The sequence below is a fragment of the Hippocampus guttulatus genome, chromosome 5, assembly GCF_054856545.1.
Source record: "Hippocampus guttulatus isolate MCC_2025c chromosome 5, RoL_Hgut_1.0, whole genome shotgun sequence".
Classification (NCBI taxonomy): domain Eukaryota; kingdom Metazoa; phylum Chordata; class Actinopteri; order Syngnathiformes; family Syngnathidae; genus Hippocampus; species Hippocampus guttulatus.
The window spans coordinates 16,121,062-16,144,729 of NC_141265.1; the positions used below are offsets into that span (position 1 = coordinate 16,121,062).

The 23,668-nt window shown below is 44.5% G+C and overlaps 1 protein-coding gene and 1 long non-coding RNA gene across 2 annotated transcripts in view; both read right to left on the bottom strand.

The window, feature by feature from the left end:
• Window positions 1–1,952, bottom strand: LOC147205261 (uncharacterized). Its single transcript, XR_015100862.1, has 2 exons — window positions 1,887–1,952; window positions 1–1,270 (listed from the first exon to the last, which is right to left on the bottom strand). It is a non-coding gene; the product is annotated as an uncharacterized LOC147205261 (long non-coding RNA).
• A 16,107-nt stretch (window positions 1,953–18,059) lies between these two features.
• Window positions 18,060–23,668, bottom strand: part of LOC147205262 (zinc finger SWIM domain-containing protein 6-like) — a 62,435-nt gene continuing 56,826 nt past the window's right edge. Inside the window, exons 12-14 of the mRNA XM_086111247.1 lie at window positions 23,360–23,523; window positions 23,129–23,210; window positions 18,060–22,765 (exon numbers count right to left, since the gene is read on the bottom strand). Coding sequence (XP_085967373.1) covers window positions 21,900–22,765; window positions 23,129–23,210; window positions 23,360–23,523 — 1,112 coding nt within the window. The 3' untranslated portion in view covers window positions 18,060–21,899. The remainder of the gene's footprint in view (window positions 22,766–23,128; window positions 23,211–23,359; window positions 23,524–23,668) is intronic.

Below are 23,668 nucleotides of genomic sequence, written 5' to 3' on the forward strand. Positions count from 1 at the left end.
CACGGAATGAATATTTTTAATAGGGTGCAATTCGTGGAATATCCACTAGGGGAGACACTGTTTTGAACAGAGGAAAAGACAACATTGTTTTGATCAGAGAAGAAGACAGCAGCAGCCTCAGTCTGTCACTGAGACCGACTCAACACAACAAGCCTCATTTCATTTTTCAGAGTTGAAAGAAGATTGTTCTTGGGTCCTCCATGCCACAAGAGGGAGTCACCTGCTCACCGCCAGAGTCCACCTCCGAGCACAGACCTGCAGGCAACACTTTTTGCTCTTCTTCCTGTTATTCGCAAGGTGCTGAAGTCAAGCTTTGGGCCAGCCTGAAAAGTAGGAGACATTTACACCCGTTCAATGCACCATCATGACTACTTTTTTGACTTGTTTTTTTTCTCCCCCAGGCAGCAGTAAACATGATCGGCTTCCTGCTCTCGAAAGACCCAACAGTCTATCTCCCTGGTAAGTTTCATGCCCAACACATCTTTGTCTGCACAAGAAATTGACTTACGTGTAACTCACGGGGTCTGAGCTCAAGACGTCAGTCTTTGAAAAAGCTTCGAGTGAGTTGAGGATGGATTGAGTCATGAAAGGCAAAGACTCAGATTCAAGTTGAACAATTTATTGGACAGCAAAGCGAACATGACAATGTGAAAGCATTTGACCAGTCAATCTTTGTGTGGGCCAGTTCAAGTTGCACACACACAAACACTGACGACAGGCCTGAAATGGGAGCATGTGCTTGACCAGCTCATGCGTGATGTCTCTGACATCTCATGACACACCGAGGGGGACATGAGCACGTCCGACTTCTCTCACTGAGACAAAAACTAACTGCCGTGTACTCCACAACAACATGATCACACTTTTCTGGTCAAGTTTTTAAATGACATTGAAGTGGGCCAAGTTAGTCACATCTACGTATACTGTATATTATATAGATATATATGCATACATAGACACATTTTTAAGATAACTTGGTCCACTTCAAGGTTTAAAAACATATTCCAGAAGTGGTTGATGATGCTCGGGTTGTCTATGTGGAGTTGGCACTGTTGTGCGGTACACGAAGCAGAAGTTTAAATTGAGTGTGAGACAGACAGGCGGGCAGGCGCACTCACCTCCACCTTGTGGTGCAACGTGACATCAGACATCAACTCATCAAGCACACCACACAGCTCAGTACTCACGCGTGTCCAAATGCAGGTTGGCGTCCCTTCCGCATGTCCTCCGAGTCTGGCAGCTGCGCCTTTGGCACAGTAATCTGACTAATCTGGTCAGGCAGAAAAACAAAACAAAAGTGGAAAGTCACACACTGTAGTCCATAAAAAAGTTGTTTCTTTTTAATTAGAGCCATTATTCGAAAAGTGGCAGACTTTTACTTTCGACCCGTCCATTTTCAAACGTGCCCGCACTCGCAATGCATCTGTTTGAGCGATCCACTCGCGGCCCTCTCCCCACACCTAAAGTGCAATGAGCAACCTCCTTTCGAAAAACAAATGAACAAAGTCACGGGTGAGTTTGTGGGAATAGTTTTGAAACAAATAAGTCACGGGTGAGTTTGTGGGAATAGTTTTGAAACAAATCTGCCCCCCCCCCTGATGTGAAGCCATCACACTTCCACTGCTAATAGCAGCTTTGGTGTGGAAAACATACAGAATACTATTCAAGTCGAACGCTGTTCGCGATTGCTTTTTGATTGACAGCTGAGGTCTACTTTTTGGCGGCGTGCTGGCTCACTGCCCCCTTTGCTGACGGTTTTTTTTTTACGTTGAGTCACAACAACAAAATTAAAGGAGCAACGTGTCGTAATAACTCTCCCCAACTGTCTACATCTATACACTCAGAGATAAACTGCGAAGTCAGTTTAAAATGTTAAAATTACTCACTGAGAACAGGGCTTGTGGACAGCGGAAAAACTTGCTCATTGAACCGGATGTGGTACCGTTCTTGTGCTTGTACTTATTCTTCTTCTTGGTGAATTGGATGTCTTTAGTTCATATCGCCCCCTACTGTCCGGGAAACCGCAAAGTCGTTTGGCAAGCAATCTGAATTTAATTTACAGTATTAGCCAAGCGTGCAAAAACACAAAACACGAAATTAGGGCATATCTTGAAGAACCACAGATTTCAAGGGCAGTTGATCCACTGAGCTGGTGGAAATACCGAGCTTCCGTCTACCCCCGTTTGATCAAAGTAATGGAGAGTAGATTGTGCATTGTAGCAACAACATCTGTCCCGTCAGAGAGGGTGTTCTCAAAGACTGGACAAATTGAAGTGTTCCAAGTTGAAGTATTTAGTTTTGTTGACTGCAAATTCAAAATAAAGCAAGGATGTTTGTATGTTTTGTTCACTGCTTCTGTTGCAGTTAATACTCACTATTTTTGTTATGATGCAGCAAGTTTGATTGTTGTTGGTTGAAGTTTAATTTTGTTGCTTGTTTATTGTTTGGAGCCTTTTTAATGTTCAATAAAATAAGTAAAAAGCCATTTCTTTGCTTGATAATTGTTGCTATTTTCAGTCAGTAGGGTGCAATATTGTTCACCAAGTCATTTATCAAAATGTATGCTAAATTTGTCATAAATATTTAAAAGAAACGCTAAAGTTAAAAGAGACGTTTGAGAGCCAAAAAGAGCCGGCTCTTTTCACTGAGCCGATCCAAATGAACCGGATCACCGAAAATCCCATCACTAATAACTAGTGTGTTAGAAGGTACAGTAAGTGATTATGTTGTGTAGTCTGAAGGGGAGGTGCAGACGGCAGTGCTCTTGCCTGCTCGGTTATTTATTAAACCTTTCTTCATTTGCGTAGGGAACAAGATTTGCATTACCCAACTAATAACACCACAACATAACGGATTATTGTATTGTAAATATTACATGGATGTGTTTGTCTTCTGAAGGTTCACTGGTGAGCTGGAGCCCATTCAAATCCGAGCTCCAGCCTCTCTGTTTGGAGGTTCCCCCCACCTAACCGAAGCACGCATGGAATGTTTCGTTGAAGCCTAGAAAATGCCCGTAGGTGTGAATGGCTGGCGAGCAGTTCAGAGTGTACCCCATGTCGAACCCGAAGGCAGCTGAGATAGGTTCCGTCACACCTGCGGCCCGTTAAGCGGTACAGAGAATGGATGGTTGGATGGACGAACAAATTGGCATCTCTTGCCAGTAGAGGGCGTTGTTAGCCACAGATTGCGCTGGTTGAATGGCGCCTCTGCTCAACACTTGGACACAGCATGCTGGGAAAAAAAGCATGGCGTCACGTTTTCCATCAACGGGCTATTCTCGTGATAGTAAATACACTGCTCTCCAGTTTACTCTAGGGAGGCGAAGCGCTATAAAAATTAATAAATGCATGGCAACGCATATGTCTATTTTTTTGTTGTGCATTATGCACAGCAGTTTTGCATTTCTTAACTGAAATTGCCATCAGTCTTTTCTTTTCTTTTCTTACCTTTAATTTGGTATATGTAATATTTGAATTAGTGCGAGATGTGTGTTTGCGTGCGCTGTTTTATGGTATTTTTGAATATTATTATCCACCCATCCATTTTATACACCGCTTATCCTGTTTAGGGTCATGGATGTGGTAGACCCTATACCAGCTGATTTGGGGTGAGAGCCGGGGTACACTCTGAACTGGTCCCCAGCCAGACAATCACAGGGCACATATAGACAAAAAACAACCACTCACTCTCATATACACGCAGTCATTGAGTGGGAACTAAACCCATGTGGTCTGTACCAAAGTCAAATGAATGTTCCACAACAAACTTTGCATAGTGTTATCGTGACTTGCAATAGAATTACTTTCAGGACCACGACTACTACGATGCTTCTGCATTTGAATCATGGTCATTATGGATCAGTCAGTATTTTTTTGTGGTTGAGGTCATTTTATTCTTGGACGATGTGTTATGAATGAAACGGCAGTCATGCGAGGTCTGGCAGTGTTTCACTGCTCTTCCTTGTTATCAGCTTGGAGTTAATCCCCGAGTGGAGTATTGCACCACGGCCATATTTTTCAACAGGTTAACGAAGACTTCCTCTTCCTATCTGCTATCTGCACAGATGATCCGGTGATGCCTCTTAACGGTGACTCTAACTCCCCTACTAGATCATACTTTCGATTAGTGCGGCTCATTTACAAATTCGGTGGGCCGATGTGTCATTTCAAAAGGATAGTGATGATAAGGGGATCATGTACCATAGTTCAATTATACTGAAATTCTCAACTTGCAGCCATTCATTTTTTAGCCTCCAAATCTTCATGAGAGTCTTGGGTGAGCTGGAGCGTGTCCCTGTTGACATTTGGGCGAGAGAGACAGCGTACACTCTCGAAAGGCCCGTGACGTGCAACCCAAACATCAGAACTGTCAGGTAGACAGGCTAACTGCTATCCATATCCTAAGCTTTAGCTTTGCTATACGGGAATACGTCACATATGTAATTAGAGTCGGCTTGCGCATACATCTGCACACATATGCCCGGGTCCTTTTAGACCTCATTATGAAGTGATAATAATAGACAGAGGGCCATTAGTGATGAGTGAAGGTGTGACAGGGCCTGTTATTAATCAACTGGACTTGATGAGGACCTGCCAGCTGCCCTCTGATATTAATAACACACATCACAGTCGGACTTCACACTGCTTGAAATGCACGTACACACACACACACACACACACACACACACACACACACACATATACAGTATATATACCTGTATATACACATATTCAGGATATATACCTGTATATACACATATACAGTTTATATACCTGTATATACACATAGTCAGGATATATACCTGTATATACACATATACAGTATATATATACATATATATACACATATATACTGTACATATACAGTATATATATATACATACATACACCAAGTGGTTAGCATTTATACAGAAAGTACAGCATTACTGTACTGTATTAACAGGCATATACAGCATTCTTTATATTCTGCAAAAAAAATAAATAAATATTGTTTTCAAGGTGCAAATACTTCAAGGAGCTCAATGTAGGGCTTGAACAAATTCATGGCAATTCACTTGGAAAAGAAGTTTTGAGCTGTGAGTGTTTTGAGTTGCAAGCATGATCACAGAATGGATTGAATTCCCAAGTCAAAGCACCACCATATACAGTCCATTGCATTTTGACTTTCATCCTTTGATGCTCGCTGAACTGAAGTCTTGCCTGATATGCTGACAAAGCTCGAAACGCCAAAGGGCATATTATAGGGGTGTGTTCCACCTTGTCATGATTTCTCTTACGGCCTTCAATCCTCCGGTGTGTCCGGCACGCACTTGGTTGTAGTGTAGCACTTTCCCACTCCCATTGAGGCCATATAAACCCCGGCCGCTTCTCTGGCCGAGGCGAGGCAAAGGGGATCAATGAGGAGATCAATAGGGTCCCTGGGAGTCCTAATAGCCCTGTTACTGCACACTGACTCCCTGACTGGCTGCCCGATATGGCTGCACACTGGGGAGGGAGACGCGTGCGTGCGTGTGCGTGTGTGTGTGTATACTGTCTGATACAGACAGCCTGCTCTTAGCTCACACGGCAGCACAATACATTGCATTAGCATATTCACTGATGGTCAATGATGGGAGTGGCATAGCTTTAAATTGATGCATTAGTTATTTATTTGATGATTTATCTATTTCTGTAGTGGCGCCGTCCGTAGGTCCTTGCGTCCAGTCATCCATCTGTTGATGGTTGGATGGACAGATAGATGGATGGACAAAATAGGTGGGAATATGATGACATTTACCATCCATGCATCCATCCATGCATCCCTTCCTCCTGTGCTCTGGCTGCCACTTCTATCTCAGCAACAATGAGTTGCAAAACACGACGTACGCCAGACCAGCGCCCCGCTGGTTTCGCAGATTATCAGTCTACTTCACACCGCCGCCTCACTTGTGCTAATAAACACAGCGGGTGCACGGGAGGTGCGCTGCAGAGACGGGCAGCGGTGACAACAAGGTGATTCGAGCTGGAGCTACCCCGCTGTTCTCATTCCCGATTTATATTTAAATGTTTCGCACCGATGGGCTCAATCAGGAACAATGAGCGCCTTCAGCAAAAACCCTTTTGGATGCAATCAGTGCATTGCCGGTTCGGAGCAACTCGGGAACTGCAGTGATACCTTGACGTGCGAGTTCCCCAATTTAGGAGACTCCCGTGCCTGACATCACTCACTGGGCCGTGCTCCTTAAAGGTACACATCCAGGACGTGAATTACTGGCACATTTATTTCTTACGCAGTAAACATATATATGTTTTCCTTTTTCCTTCACGAAAAGTGAAGAGACGTTTTGGTGGAGTTTTTTTTGGCAGTGGGGGCTGTAACAGATGAATACCACGTCAATAAATGTCAATGGGAAAATTCAATTTGATGTTGCTCTTGTATTGGAGGACAAGCTTGCGATGCATGTCATGCACGTGCGTCACACATGGTCACATGTGAGAATGTTAAAGTTGTCCATGTTCGAGGCAGATGTCATCTGAGCTGCAGCTTTTAACGCTCCTCCCGGGTAAGATGATAACTTGATAAGGCCAACGGCGTCCCTTAGACGGGCCTTGGGGGAGAGGTAGTAACGGCGACGTATAATTCAGGGTAATGAAGGCTGCGCCACTAGATCAGTCGTAAAGAATGATTGCGAGGCAGACGTTTGACCTCCGCTGGCAACCCTCCACTCTCAATAAATGTTTTTGCTGCTCGTACTCCACAGCGCTGAGACAAAAGCAAGGAGAGAGGAGAGAACTCGGAGGGGATGGCATTTGGATGGGATTTAATGTTAGCCAAGATCCAGGGACCACAGCCAAGGAAAAGGACTTTATACTGTACTCTTTGAAGGTTTTGAAACAAGAGGGAGTCCAAAAAAAAAGCATTGTCTCCTTGAAACATAATCATTGACCTCTACCAAAACTTTAACATTTGTAAATTGGGAAATGGAGTCAAGTGTATCTATATAGCCTTTAATCGCAAAAGAGTCTCAAATAACTTCACAAGCCCACAGTTGACAGATATCGGCCATATTCTCTGATCCAAACCCCCAAATGAGGCAAGGGAAAACTCCAAACCTCATTTGTGGTTGAGCTGATTAGTGTGAAGCCCTAGCGATGTGATACACATTTCTGAAAGGACAAATTTGCACAAATAAAGTTTCATCATTTATTATTATTATTAGGACTTGGGGGGCGGGCAGCTAACTTGGCTGAGTCAACCACAAAAATTGGTTGACACAGATCTGTGGTGACCTATTTTTAGAACAGAAGACTGACTCGATGTTTCCAAAAAACATTGGAACTTGTCTTCAACATTTACAGAAAACGTGTTTGATTCCAAAGTACTTTGGCACCTATGCCACATGCACTCCATTAGGTTTGTTGCAGTTGTGCATAGGTATGAATAATTGTGGAAAACATCCAGGTGTGTGTCAGTCCCGGGACTGACACACACCTGTGCAGAACATACCCTCGCATTCGCTCAGAGTCACCTTGGACACGCTTCAACCTCCTTAACCATGAACAGGATCAGCAAACGGTCGAGTTGACAAACAGACAAAGCTGTGCCGATAACATAATCTCCTTGGTGGAGGTAATCAAGTGGGGCAAACACGTGGCCCGTCCCCGCCCGGCTGTGCGGTTGATCGGTATGCAGGCAGCGTGTAGCGTCCTGTGGGCAGACGTGGGGGAAGGGGGGGGGGGTGCGCTGCTCTCTTCTACATGTCTGCTAAATGACAGTAATTATTTTCCTCGGCTGCAGGCGACTCATGCATGTTTTATTTCCACCTGCACCTCCCCCATCTGGCTTGCATGGCCACGCATGGCACACGGCGTGCTGGAATGGGAGAGGAAAAAACCCCCCCACACATTTTATTTCTCTCCATACCTTCTTTCTATGAGTCCCACTGGGTTCCTCCAGTCTCCATTCTTTCACCGAGGAGGCCTCGGCTTTTTATGAGTCCGGTGGGGGTTTAGTGGGACCTGACAGATGCTGTTAGGCTGCTCTCACGATGGCTCAGGTACAGATAAAGATACCTAATGGGGGTTTGTGCACACTCGCTGATGTTGTAAGCATTTTACTTCAAAATGGCAACCATGTTTCAATTCAGGTCCTGGTGTCACTCGGGCTATGCCCACACCTGCACTAAAAATATCCTTTCTCGACTCGAATATGGTTTTCCTGATCCTCCCCGCATAAAACCAATCTCGAGCCACACAAGAGTGCATTTGCAGACTGGAAGGTGTAAGTCAAAGCAGCAGGTGACACGACAAACCCTTAACTACAAAACCCTTGTGGCCAATCAGAAGTCACATCCGGAAAAGGCACGTACGAATTATAGCAAAAATAAGGAGAAAAGAGAAGCGGCTACGGCCCAGAAAATTGAAAAGATCGACCAAAGCTAGTGCAGGAATGAAGAGGTTAATAAAACTGCTGGGATGTAGAGTGAGGGTGGTGGTATGCATGGTGAGCAGAGAGCCCAAAAAAAAAACAAAAAAAACGTAAAAATTCCTAAGATTATATGACTATATACATTTTTTTAAAATATTATAATGTAATTATTAATAAGTCCGTCTCTTTATCTTGTATCAAAAATGGAACTAAAACAACTTTTCTTCTCACTAAAAAGGCCAAATTGGCTTTAACAGGCGGAAGCCAAAATAATTGTTGACATGGCGTCAGTATTACGATACATGGGCACACAATGCATGCTGGGAAAAAAGAATCTACTCGAAACAATGGGGAAGCCTCTCTGCTGGAAGTCGGTCAAGGTTGGCTGACAAACACATTGACTGGAGGAGCTTGTCTTTTTTTTTTTCCTTCTTCTTCATCTCCTTGTTCCACCATCGCACTGTGTTGTGTGTCACATCGTCCTGTGACATGCTCGCTCAGTCGGCACCACTCGGGGGATCACTAAGTCCCCTGCTGCTTTCATAATGAACATGTGGCTTCTCTCTCTTGGGCACAATTGAGCCAAATTCATAGGCAGAGGACGGGGCATTAGCCAGATGGTGCTGTGGGTGGCATCCTTTCTCTGGCCATCCATTAGAGCCGCGCTGCTGACAAAACTCCAATTTGTGCACACCGACATGTATCTGCTCTCAATAGCGCATCCCTAGATCTGTGTGTGTGTGTGCGTGTGTGTGTGGTTGTTATGTGATGTTGTGCATGCTGGATTTCTCAGGGGTAAAAAAAAAAAAAAAAGAAGTTCAATAACACAAATGATTATACATGAATATATGTAAATGGAATTCAAATATGGAAAAAAGATTGCCAGCTGCTTATGCTTGATTGAGTCGCTGCACGTATAGCTTTAATTCTGCACATTGGCGCATTTGAAATGACCAAGGGCTTGCTCACAGTGATCAATGCCCCCGAATAGTGAACAGCCTGCATGGTGACAATTCGCAAGCGGTTGACGCCAACACAAAAAGGTTTAAAACTGCCGATGCGGCCTACAAGATGGCGCCGAAGCACTTTTTGCTGTTAGACACAGCTCTTGTCTGACTAAATATTCAGCCTCCAGATGAAGCCAAGGAAACAGAGCACAAAAACAGTGAGTAGGCAATTTTTGTTGTCGAGATAATCCATCCGAGCTCACAGGTGTAGCATACCAAGATGCTGATTAGACAGCATGATAATTGCAAAGGTGAGTTTGAGGCTGGCAATTATTTTTCACCACTCTGCCACCTGCTGGATGTGGTGGCACATAGCAGCCTTTAGCTGAGGTGTTGCATGGTCCCCATGGCAAACGTCGAGCAATGGGGACCGGGCCTAATTCAATCTGAGAGGCCGAATGTTGGCTCTGACGGAGAATGGCCGTGCGTCTGCGAGCCATTCGCTTAAGTCTGAGCCGGCGCGTCTTTTAACGCATCGCGTCTCCAACTCAACTTTCCCATCTACTCCTAAACTTCTCCTTCTCATTATTCCCTCCGTGGATTAAAAAAAAAAAAAATTCCTACTCCTGGCATCCCTTCCACTCGAGTCAATCAATACCTCATACAATTCGCCCCCCCCCCTTCCCTCCCCTCCTGACATTCCGGCTCTGGAAAATAATAGGATTCCATTTGTAGCACTGGATCTTGTTGTATTACTCTGATCCCTCCCCGAAGAAAGTGGGGATTAGTGGTGGTGTTGCAAGTGGGGGGTGGGGGGGGGGCTGAGGTGTTCAAACATATACACCTTCAAGGTGAGTAGGCACAGAAGCGGAGTGAGGTGAGGCTAACGCTGCTCGTGGCATGGTGACCAATCGCGCGGCTCGTTACGGAAGGAACACTTAGTTATGGGGGGGGGTTGCATAACTGCTGTCACTGCTTGTGCAGATGGAAAAAGTCTGAGAAGGGCCTGGGGCTCGCTAGCGGTGTTTGCAGAGAGTGTGTATGTGTGTGTGGGGTGCGGGGGGGAGAAGATGGGAGAGGAAGGAAATGGTCGCATTTGCATCCCTTTGCCTCCCAGCAGTGGAGGAAGAGGCGGACGACAAAATGGCATTCGTTACCTCCACCAGGGGCACGGTGTGACGTGACATTAGCAGGAATGAGCCCCATGTGCTGCTGCACCGTTTGTGTTCAAAAATGTAAAATGGCACGTTTGTAACGTGCGTTCAATGCAATGTTTTTACTGTCATTTCTCAGGCAGTAATCCTTCTTAAATGGTCAAACGTGGGTTTCTGTACTAGATTTGGTTGAAGGAATCCAATTGTTATTGGCCCACATTAGGATTTCAGGAAGGGCCTCGATGCAATCTCGAATCAACGACATTCTTGTTACCTCTGCCAAGTAGCTTAGGCTGTTATTGTTTCGTATTTGGTTTGTTTGTTATTAGACAAAAACAGCAAACGTTTCACGCTTTTGTGCTGAGGTTGTGAATGGACAATATGATTGATTTTGAGTGAAAGATGTGGATAAAAATGTTGATTTATTTACCTTTTACCCATGTTAGCATATGAAGTAAGTGGATATCTATAAATGTTTACAATTTGATATTGGATATTTTTTTTGGGGGGGGGGTTGTAGTTACCTGCATCAAGGAGTGCTTATTGTTTTTTGTTTTTTTTTAATGTCGTTTGTTTGTTACCGAGGAGAATTCTATCACAAAATACAAAAAGATACAACTTCAAACAAACAAATCTTTTGACAAGGCTGTGTTTGAGCTGAGGAAATAAGCTGTTACATTTTGGCATCGACACCAAAAATGAAATGTTGACAAAAAACAAGTTATCACTATGATACATGAATCTTACAGTAAATATTAGCTTTTGTCGAAACTTGTCTTTCCTGATGGTCGCCATCAAACCTGGAACCGTTGCCCGAGAGCTCACCTTTTTGCATTGCCATAAAGTGTCAGATGAGGCAAGACAGGTCATGACTTCATCAAATTTGCTGCGAAAGGAGAAAAAGGCCTCTTTTTTTTTGTTCCTCACCACAGCTTCATATTAAAATTCATGGCGTCTCTCCACAGCGAGCACAAATGTCAGCGATGAGGGCCATGATGTATGCTCTCATTCTCTCGCCTTCCTGTCGCTCCATCCTTCTTTTTCCACTCACTTCCTGCCTTTGTTCCAGTCGGCCGGATGCAGAGTGCCTCCCGCTGCTGCTGCTGCTACTGCTGCTGTTGCTGGAGGAAAAGGAGGCGAGAGAAGCAGACATAGATGACTGAGTGGGACGTCATGCTGCTCCTCGTCCAGGCTTTTAATCAAGGAGTCTGCTCGTTACTTCTGCTACCGCTTAGGCCCACGTCCTCACCATGTGTGTGATTACACGTTGCGTAACGCGGAACATGCTAGAACAGTGGTTCTCGAATTGGGCTCACTGGAACCCCTCGGTGGCATGCAGGGGTGTGATTTGGGGATCCGCTAAATCATTTGTAATAAATTACACAACACAGGCAAAGTGAGAGATATTGGGCTTTTGGAGACAGTTTCAGGATGAACCTAAAACGAGTCACTGAAAACTAGAATGGACGTCATTTATTTTTTGTGGTTTTGAAAGGAAGTGCAGAAATGAACAGCAACTGCCTTTTTGCTGTTTATTTCTGCACATTTATTACAAATGATTTCGCGGACCCCCAAATCACACCACTGCATGCCACCGAGGGGTTACAGTGAGCCCAATTCGAGAACCACTGTTCGAGGCAGATAAAATATAGGAAAAAATAAGGTTTTGTTTAAATTTTGACAAATGAGGGCTGTTCTTTATGGTGCTCTGCACTTCTCCTGATTCAGCAATGCAGCAGTGGGCCAATTGCCAGGTTTCACCTCGCAGAAGTGGGTGGAGCTTTAAGTGCCAGCGCATCTGCGGTTTGTATCACACCCTCGTTACTTTTACCAGGCTCCTTTCTTGTCATATGGAAAAAAATGTAAAAAAAAAAAAGGGTTCAGAAAAAGAATCACCTTTATTTGTAAATATAATAGTTATCGTTTTTTGAAAACATTTGTGTTTTTATTTTCTCAGTGAAAATATTTTTCAATTTCAATTTTGTTAGTTTTCATGAACTATAACAACCTTGACACACGTCCACTTACAATACGTATTTTCACGACCATTCGACGCACCGTATGGTTGGGCGCAGTCTCATTAATGGGTGCTATTTCTGTATTTTACACATAGACAAAACGCACTGTATTATTGGGCGCAATTTTAAAGTGGTAAAACATACGCCAGCTTAAACATACGGCATGCATGCGCGCACGCTAAAAACACGTTAGCTTGTAGCATACGGTAGCATGCCAAGACATACAGATACAAGCTAAAAACACGTTTTTAAAAAGGCAACGGAAAACTGAGTTCCGTTGTATTTTATTTAGCCATCGTACAATGTACTCACGTTTTTCGATCAATCATCACCCAGAAATCCATCAAAGTCCTCATCCTCTGTATCAGAATTGAACAATTGTGCAAGTACCGGTAATCCATCAAAAACGCCGTGTTCCCTCTCGTTGTCAGTCACTCTCATTGCCATGTGGCTCCACAGAAATGATGCCGGCTTTGCCAAAAACTCGAACAACGGTGCAAGCAGACACGTTCGTCCAAGCAGCCACAATCCATTCGCAAATTGTGGCGTAACTCGCCCGGCGCTGCCTCTCACTCTTTGTAAAGTTGTGTTTGCCATCGATCATTCATTGTTCCCATGCCGTTCGCAACTTTACTTTGAACGCCCGGTAGATGCCGATGTCCAGCGGTTGGAGTTCTTTAGTCAAGCCTCCGGGAATAACGGCAAGCTCAGAGTTCATTTGCTTGACTTGGTTTTTCACCGCTGCCGTGAGATGGGCACGCATGCCAAAAGCATAACCGATGGCTTGAAGTTTGAACTGAGCTTCGTAGGCGTGTCTCTTTGTAGAATTTATTTTCGGGGGTTCTTAGAAACCACAACCGAAGTTGTTTTGCAACAATTCACATAGCCACACTCTCTACAGGTGTTGGTACCTGCTTGTAGCGTCCCTTTAGCGTCCACTTACACGCCCACCCTTCACTCATTGGCGGACTTCTTCCCCGCATGCCTGTCACTCATGTCTGCCTTTTCTCTCTCTCTCTCTCTCTCTCTCTCTCTCTCTCTCTCTCTCTCTCTCTCTCTCCATATATGTATATATACACGCCCACCCTTCACTGATTGGCCGACTTCTTTGCCGCATGCCTGTCCACAGTCACTTCCGCCTTTTCTCTATATAAACAGCATGTCGACTGTCAGTCAGGTTTTGGAACTCAGCGCATACACAAGACGCTCTGCATCATAAGGCGTCCTGTCCATTTTGGAGAAAATTTAAGACTTTTAATGGCGCCTTATAGTCGTGAAAATACGGTAATCCAAATTTGACCTCAGCATTTGACCCATCACAATAGTGGAGACAACACGCAGCTGGAATCGAACCCACAACCTCTGTACTGTGATGTCGACGCGCTAATCACTAGGCCACCCAAATAATAATTATAAGAAAAATAAATAAATAAATAAATAAAATTGAAAAAAAACATCATGACATTGCAGTTGCAATTTATTGGCTTAAAGATTCTGATGGGCGGTCCTTGGAAAAATGTTTGACACGGACACAAAAATTTGGGATACTCCTTTCGAGAACAACTCTGACCGTGCCATTGTCATCACCTTTGGATGTTACTCACGGACTTAAACGTCTGCAGAGCGTATTTGCCGAGGGAAAAACGAGGAGTCAAGTGGGCTTTTCCTCCATTTCTCTGCTCTCATAGTGACATTCTAAACACAAGCAGACAGATTTAAAGCCCCAGCAGGGACATCCGGCGCGCACTTGGTATAAAAAAATAAATGAGGTTGGAGCAGGAGAGGAGGTGATAGTATTTTTGGGATGTCAGGCTGGTCTTAGGTGTGTAAATCTATGTGTAATTCATCTTATGTATCAAGGGTGGAGGCTGAACAGGAGCGCACACTATTTGTTGGCTCGGTCCCAGTCTGGTCCACAGAGGTTTCCTGTCATAATTCATCCCTTTTCATTTAGTTAACAAGAAGAAGAAATGCAAACCAAAATTCAAAGTACAAGAATTAGAAGAAGGAAAGAAAAAAAAAACTATTTACATTTTTAGAAAAAAAGAAGCAGTTTTGACATTACCGTTGACATGTAAGCCCTCGCTCAATATCCTCCAATTGCTTATAATCATTACAGATATTGGAGCCCCTAAAACATTTGTGGGCCGGAGATTGTGGGAGGTGTAAAAGTAAACGATGTGTGTAACTTTGTTCAAACATCTTTGGGCTCCTTGGAGACTCGTGAAGGCTCAGCGGCCTGCAAAATGTCTGAAAAAAAGAAAGAAAGAAATGTCCATTACGTGTGTGTGTGGGAGGGGGGGTCTCACTGCTCAGGGTGTAAGTTATGGTCGTAACTTTCCCACTCTGTCAGGCGCTTTAAGCGTCTGTCCTGTAGGACACATTCACGGGCCGGCCTTAAATAAAGTCCTTTAAATAAAGCTGGGGGGAGCTCAATAATGAGAAAGCGGCCTGTCCGCTTTTAAATGAACCCAGGCACAGCTCTTATTAATGTCCCCTTATCGCTCATCATGGCCACTGACCTGCTGCTGTAACCCCGCCTCCCGCCAAGTGGTCACCGGCCAAGTAATTGAGGGCAATTTTCAAATTAAAATTTAAAGCCATCGTCCATCTTGGAGAGAGAGGACGGGGGGGTTTGTGAGGCTGAGGTCTTCACGAGTTGGGCAGGTAGTTCGTGATGAACGAGGGGCATTAATCTCCATGACAGAGCAAGAGAGAGGAGTTAGCGGCGGCGATAGCGGCGCTAACGGATTTAATTAGCATTTAATCAGGCGCCTCGGGGCAGATGGAGGAGGAGGGGAGGATGGGTGGTGGAGGGAGCGGGGAAGAGAGGAGATCAAACTCCGGCAGCCTGGAGGACAAGGAAGACGAGTCCCGCTTTGCTGCGGGGCCCTGTCGAAGAACACGCGCATGTGATCTTTTTTGGGTGTTAGCCATGTAAAGCTAACGAGCTTCAAGTGCCGCTCGTACATGAAACAACACACCAAAAGAGCCACATGTAACATCTGACACTCAAAGAGAATACCTTAACATCACTTACACCAGGCCATGGTTGCCCAATCTTGCATTCCAGGGCAAATTTTGTTGGGTGCCGATTTGTTACATTGAAATGCTAACGCTGATGCTAATGAGCTAACGCGGTTTCATTTCACATTCATCAACCATTATCTTGATTGAACTCATACACTTTGCGACTAGTATACTGGGGATTGCTAGGATAGACTATGATAATGACTTTTTATGTGATGCCTTAAGGGTCCTTAATTTAATTTAATTTACATTTATCCCTTAAGGCAGTGGTGTTCAAAATATGGCCCAAGGATTATATGCGGTTCATTGTCATTTTTTTGGCGGCCTGCGGCATATACTAAAAATAACTTGGAACATGGCCCACAATGCTATTTAAAAAAAAAAGAGGGCTGCATTAGAAGCATCAATACACAAATTTACAGCTAAAATAGTAACAGACTACATATTTATAACACTGTGGAGACTTAAGATAATTCCGTTTCAGAAACAAAAATGGTTTCCTCCACTGTTTGCTTTGTGTCAAGATCTGAATCCCCCCCCAAACTACTTGCCTTATCACCTTTAACGAAAGGACTTGATGTCTCGGTCAATTTTCTTGCCTAAGAACACCCGACAGGAAGGTGTTACCTGCAGCTTGAAGAAAAAAAAAAGCCAATCATCATCATGAAATGATCATCACCACTGACAAGGATGATGACATAGTCACCGCTCAAACACCAGTGCAACTTAGGTTGCCTTTTTTTTTCAAACCATCTTTTGTTCGATCTTCAAACTACACTTTTTGTGTTAGAGGTGAAAGTTGAAAGGCAGACAGACTGACAGCTCCGGTGAGTAAACGTCAGCCTTGATGTGGCTCGAAGGCGGGAGATGACGGCGTGGGTTCGGAATTCATAGGGTTTTTTTTTTTCTTTTTTGGAGCATGAAAGGCGGCGGCGTGTGATCACGATGTCATTAGAAGTATACACTCAGACAGGCCTGCTTGGGCCTGCTTGCACCCGCGGGATGTCATTACCAGCTGCTAGTCAGCTCGGGACCTGGATGCAGGTCATAGGTATGCAGACGCGCACACGAAAGCACACCCACACACACCTATGTGGAACAACTGGACACAAGATTGTGGCCTCTGACAGCAGAGTTACGTTTGTTGCTAAAACTGGTGAATTTCTCTACAGTATATCCAGGTACCCACATCTACAATTAACATGAACGCACAGACACACACACGCATGACTGTTTGACTTTTGTCCTAGGAAGCATCCACCACATAACAATGAGACACCTGAGTATGGCTGGTAAGATCCCTAAAATCCTGGTGAAAATTTGTAAAGATAACGAAGCGCACATGGATGAGCGCGCATGTGCACACGCACGCGCACAAACAGGAACACTTGCATGTCATCCAGGCAGGCATCTTTCACACTTGAGCATGGCCTCTTATAGCAGAATTGCTTCTGTTTCTGGTGCTGGTTATTTCCTCTTTCCAGGTGGATAAGGGCAACAATAATGAGTGCAGACCACACACCGTACAGAATAAAACCTCTATAGGCAATATTACTGTACAAGTGCGCGCACACACGCACACACAAACACATATACACAGACAGTTCGGCCATTTTGTCCCAGGCTGGCATTTGTCACACGACCACTGGACACCTAAGCATGGCCTGAGAAACTTTTTGAGACGACAGTAGTCTCTCCAACACTGGCATCTCCCTCAACAAAAAGAAACTGCTTGGCTTCTGACTGCAGGTTTTTTCATAGATAAACCGATGAATTCCTCGATCTGCAGCTGGGCAATATTACGCACACAAACACACATGCACACACACACACAGGGGTCTCATTACTGTTCACACGCAGACAGTTGTGGTGTTTTTGTGTCAATGTTTAATGAGCGGGGGCTGTGAGTCGGGGGACCTCGCTGCTGTCAGGAGCTCCTGTAAGTCTGCCGCCACTGCTATACCACCTGTTCCCAGCCGCTCCCTCAAGACCCCCCTGACACACACACACACACACACAAAACACAAACACCTGACAAAATGCAGCGATGTAGTCATCCCGCAGCTCGGCTGACACGACAAAGCAAAAAGGGGTACTACCAGCGAGGAATAACATTTCCACATGACAGCGCTGCGGCAGGAGTGGCGCCCCCGCCACCCCGATTTGATTTCTCTGTGTGCTTCCGCCTGCCCACGTCCCAAAATAACGCACGACGTGCTAAACAAACTCGCTGCGGGATGGTTCTATTTGCTGACATCTATTTGCATGACATCATTCATCATTATTAGTCGTATTTTTATCATCACAATGACAAAACTGAATGATTAAAAAGGGGGGAGGAACCACAACTAAGCACAAACTCAAAGAACCGTTGGCAAGTGACAGCAACATTTCCGAGGCACTTGATGAACAATGTTGTTGCAAAAGACCTAAAAACACAAGGATGGGCCACACGCCGTGAAACGAAACCAATTCCGAAGGGAAGCGCAGCGGAAGACGTCAACAACATTTCAAAAATTAACTTTTATTTAAACAAAAAGAAAAAAAGAAAATAATCAATTATTGACTCATTAACAAGATTATAAAACAGTGATTTAGTTACATAAATAAATTGATATCGGCATATCAAATTTGAATTTCATAAGCATGTATACATGGGTCGTCGTAATAAATAAAAAAGGGGGAGAGCTTCCTACCCAAAAGAAAAAAAAAACAGCTAGAAAGAGTCAGGAGGAAATTGTTGCGAGACACCGGACAACAACGTATGCACTTTTTTTTTCCTTTCTTTTTTTTTTTTTTTTAACTTAACCACCAGACACACGTGAGGAGCTGCTTTGTCGTCAAAAGCAGGACGAAAAGTTAATAACACAGCCATTCACGTTTTTTCCTTTCTTTTTCTTTTTTTTTGTTTTCATTTTTCTTACTAATTAAGGACACTAAAGCTGGACCAAGGTGGCTCGCCTCTCACCCCTTTGAACGCGTTTGGTTGTTAGACAGAATTCCTGTTTGGTTACATTAAAGCGTTAAGACAAGGCAAGAAGAAAAGGCTGCGTTTTTTTTTTTTTGTCAAGACATACTTAAAACAAAGGACACAAAAATGACGGAGAGTAAAGGACAGACGTTGGTTGACGGGTGTGTGTGATATGAGACACAGTGTGGATTTTACTGGATGAGAAATGAATTTAAAGTGGATTAAAGCAACAAAAAATGTGTTACTGGCCCCCAGTGAGTACTTTTGACCTCCCTTCCTGGTCTGTATGCTCTAGTCAGCAGGAATGAAGTCTTGTCCTCCTGATATGTTTCCATCACATCATCAAAAAAAAAAAACCCAAAAAAACAATAAAAATAAAAAAGAGACAGAAGAGAGAGAAAGAGAGAGCAAACTACAGCGGCTTCAAGTATTTCACATTACATAGAATACTCTGTATAAATTAGTTAACATAGACTTTCAGATCCTCCATTTTCAGACATATACTATGGCATATATACAGAGTACAATAAATGCTCGCTCATGTTGTTGGGTTTTTTTTCTCCCCATTTTCCTGTAGTCAGTCGTTGGTTTTGTTCCGCCTTTTTTTTTTTTCTTGTGGAGGAAAAGAAGAAATCCCTGAGAACGTTCCGGTGGACAATTAGCAGAGCTTGCACACAGTCTCATTGCAATGACACACACACAGGGAAATGAATGACACTGGCCTATTAAAGAAATGGGGTGGGGTGGCAAAAAAAAAAAAAGAATGGCGGAAATGAAATGGGGAGTGAGTGACGCGCCTGCTTGTAGCCAATCGGGAGGGCAGGAATAAGAGCGATTGACGAACACTGTCTGTTATATTATGTGCCACAAATCTCCGTCGTGACAGCACGTTTCCGCTGGGAGCAGGTTCCACACTGCAGCAATGAGGTAGTCGCTCCCCCTTCAGCGCAGCTCTACTCATTGGGCATAACAATAGGACATCGAGACAATCCGATAGGAACATCCTTATGCTCACTTTTCATGAACACTTGTCAAAAAGGGTTTTTTTTTTCCCATGTGAAACAGATTGAAATGTGAACAATGGTTGATTTCTTGTTTGTGTGAATGATTTTAGAAAACTTGCATAAACTGATGTTGGGTTATCAAGAATTAAAAAAAAAAAAAAAAGGATAGCGGAGATACATGCTTTTCATTTGACAGCTAAGTGGTACTATCAATAAACAAATGTGCTGTTTGTTCTGGAACAGGTAGATGATTATTGTACGGTTCTCAGTCAAAATCCCTCTTCAAAACGGAAACATTAAATGTTTTCTACAAGACAATCAAAGTCAAGATTCTTTGCGCCGGGAAAAGATGCCCCCAGGCATGACTACAGCATCATGACAACACCTATGCTGCTCACATTCAAGAGAGGGCATACTGTATTTAAAGTTTTTTTTGTTTTTTTTGCAGGTAACATCCATCCATTTTCCGATGCACTTTGTCCTCACAAGGGTCGTTCTGGAGCCTGTCCCAGCTGTCTTTGAGCAATAGGCGGGGGACACCCTGAACTGGTTGCCAGCCGATCGCAGGGCACACATAGACAAACAAACACTCACACTCACACTCACACGTAGGGACAATTTGGAGTGTTTCATTAACCTGCCAAGCATGTTTTTGGAATGTGGGAGGAAACCGGAGTACCCGGAGAAAACCCACCCAGGCACGGGGAGAGCATGCAAACTCCACAACAGAGGAAGGCCGGAGCCGGAATCGAACCCTGCACCTCTACACTGTGAGGTCGACGTGCTAACCAGTCATCCGACATGCCGCCCTGCAGGTAACATGTTTTGTCGAAAAACAAAACATTTACAGACGAATGCTTCTTTTTTGTGACAGAAAATGGCAACAAACAGATGCCCTCAACATCCAATCGGATTATTCCTTGATGCTTTTCACACTCATTAGGCTCATGGCACACTACCCGCATAATATCGTTTGAGGTTATCGCCTCCAATGAAAAGCACATATGTCCAAATTTGTTTTCCAGGTTTCATCTGGAAAAACTTGAATGACCCCAAGATGACTCGAAACAGCTCAGTCAAATGCAGTCGACAAGTTGCAAAACTATCCCCCTGATATCATCCATCCCAACAAAGGCTGGAATTTCGATAGCGCTCTCATATCGGATTATGCAAGTGTACCGAGTGTTAAAATCGAATGCGCCACGGCTGCAGATCGCCGCATGCATCACATTACACAGGTGTGTGCTAAGCGCACGGTCGTGCGTATTGGCGCTGAGAGAAAACTAATGGCTGCTCAAGTGCTGCGAAAATGCTGATGGCGACTTTTTTTTAACTGTGCAGTGCTGCCTGGTGCCCCCTGTTGGAGGGGTGCGGGGGACAAAGAGGAGGTGCTCTGTGTGTGATTTTAAAGCCTTAGTTTGTCTTCCGAGGATGCAAATTTTTTGTTTCGTTCTTTTTAATAACACGAGCGCTACTGTGGAGGGCCTTCAGCCACATACGGGTGCATCTCAACACACTGGAAAATGGTAGAAACGTTTTGTGTCAGATGTTCAATTCAAAAAATTCCTTTTCACTTTTTAATGGACAGATTTGGGCCATCTCCTTTCTGGATACGGTAAAAGAGAAAAACAGGATGGACAATTATGTCAACATAATATTATTAAAATTATTAATTTTAATATGTAACATTGTTAACTTTAATAATTTAAACCATTCAAATTTTTAAGTAATTACATAACCAATTATTTAGTAAGGTACATTTCATTGTATTGTTTACATAAAAAAAAAATCTATTTTCAAAAAATGAGTGATTGAGGCAACCAATATTACAGGACCCTCGGTAGCTCGCTCGGCCAATTCCTGGACTGTTTCTTACGTAAAATCGATTTCACGAAATATTTCATTCTGTGTCGTGACTTCTAGAATGGACTTTTTGAACTCAACTCCTGAACTACATGAACATTTTCGCGGCTATTCTCGTGTACTAAGATGCACCTGTAGAACTCAACAGAGAGAAAAAAAAACAATGTTTCAAAACAAAAACGTCGTTCTCCTTTCATACGCACGCAGACACACAACATTCACAACGTGACGAATTTCCTCTCTCGTGAAAAAAAACAAAAAAAAACACTTCTGTACACATAGTAGCAATAATATTATTATCAATAATAATAATAGCAATAATGTTTGTAACGAGAACAACAACAAGAACAATAATACCGCGTGTGGCTCTGTGGAGTTTGTTTGTTTTTCCTTTTCCGCTTCATCACTTCATTTCGATGTCCTCTCTCTCTCTTTTTTCTTTTTCTTCCCCGGAAGTTCCCAAAAAAAAAAAAGGCAGACTCGAGTTGGTAGAAAAGTAGCGGAGCTTAGCCGAAGCGCTCCCTCACCAGCATCATGAGTTTCTTTTTGCCCTTGTAGATCTGTTTCAGGTTGTCTATGAACTGCGTGAACTGGATGTGTCCGTCGTGCGCCATCATGAAGGTCTCGCGCGCCTTGCCCAGGAACTCGATGAACTCGCTGTAGTGGCGCGGGCTGATGTGCGTGAGGCGCGAGTGCGTGGTGTTGATGTAGGCCCCGATGGTGGCGTCCAACAGCTGCCTTAGCGGCGCCTTGTCCAGCGACATGAGCTTGCCCGAGTTCCGCCGGCTGTGCAGTGCCGACACCATGCCCGGCGTGGTCAGCGTGCAGCGCCGCAAGATGTCCGACAGCACGGTGGCGCACTTGACGCTCTTCACCACCAGGGGGATGACGGCGGCCAGCTCGTTCTTGCCCAGCGAGTGGCTGAGTGCGCAGGCCCACAGCACGTCGTTGATGGCCGGATGCGTGTCCTGGTTGTAGCTGAGATTGAGGTGCGCCATGGCCAGCGTGGCCAGCTTGTACGCGCGCATGGGGTAGCCGCGGTGCTCCATGTAGCGTGCGATGGTGAACAGCTGCGTGTAGCTCATCCCCGTGGCGGCGGCCTCCAGTACAATCTGGTAGGCTGTCTCGAAGGCAATGTGGTCCTTTTCGCAGAGCGTCAGAGCCGACAGGGCGCAGTTCTGGGGGTCCTTCATGGCGCACTGCAGGGCCAGGGTGCGCGCCGACGAGGCCAGATTCTCCTGCTGGTGGCAGTCCAGGTGCAGGCGCACGATGGTGCTGTTGGACATGACCGTGGTGGCCACGATGCTGGTGGCCTCGGTGGGGGTGAACAGGGTGAACCAGCTCTGCATGATGCTGTCCAGTGCGTACACGCCTGACGCAAACAGACAACACACACACACACACACACACACACACACACACACACACACACAGAATCAGAAAATGTATTTTTAAAATTTGAAATATGCAAGCGCAACAAATAAAATATAACCAAATCGTTCCAACTTGGAGTATTTCAATTATTGAAGAGGTATACATCTTGGAAGGAAATGGCATATTTATGGTACTGACCTGCTCATTCACATTTATGCAAAATGCCAACAAAAAAGTCATTGCATCACATCCTGTCAAATTGAGTGGTACCATATTGAATGAAGTTTGGCATTCGCGGTCTTGTACAAAATGCTACTCAAAGGAGGACAATGTAGAGACAAAAGTCAGCGAGCTCACTTACCAACTTCAGTGGCACATGTGACTAACCAGCGCACCATTTCCCGCCGCCTCCAGTTCAATGTGGACAGTGTTATTCTCATCACCTGATCATAACCAAAACAAGAATGCGTAAAGAGTCGCTAAATAAGGTAACAAGAATGAACTATAGAGAGTTAAGACTCAAAATTATTTTTGGTCCTCTGGTGTTGTAATGAAGTGGGCGGAGCCAAATGGCGTTGAGCGCCTCAGTTACCTGCAGTCCGAGCTCCAGAGCAACTTTTAGCAACGTGATGTCGGGAAGGCTGTCCATCAGAGTGGCGATCTTGAACGCGTCCTGCGCCAGTTTGAAGATGTGAGACGACGAGTGGATGTTTTTCTGGATGGACTCCAGCACCGTCTCCAGCCTGCGACTGTCACCTGAGACATCAAAGGAACCCAAATGAACAACTGATCTGGATGAGCTACAACACAGGTGAGCACAACCGCGGCTCCAGTAAGGACGAGGACAGTTGCAACCATTAATCAATGACTTAATCACCAAGAAATCGATTATTAAATGAAT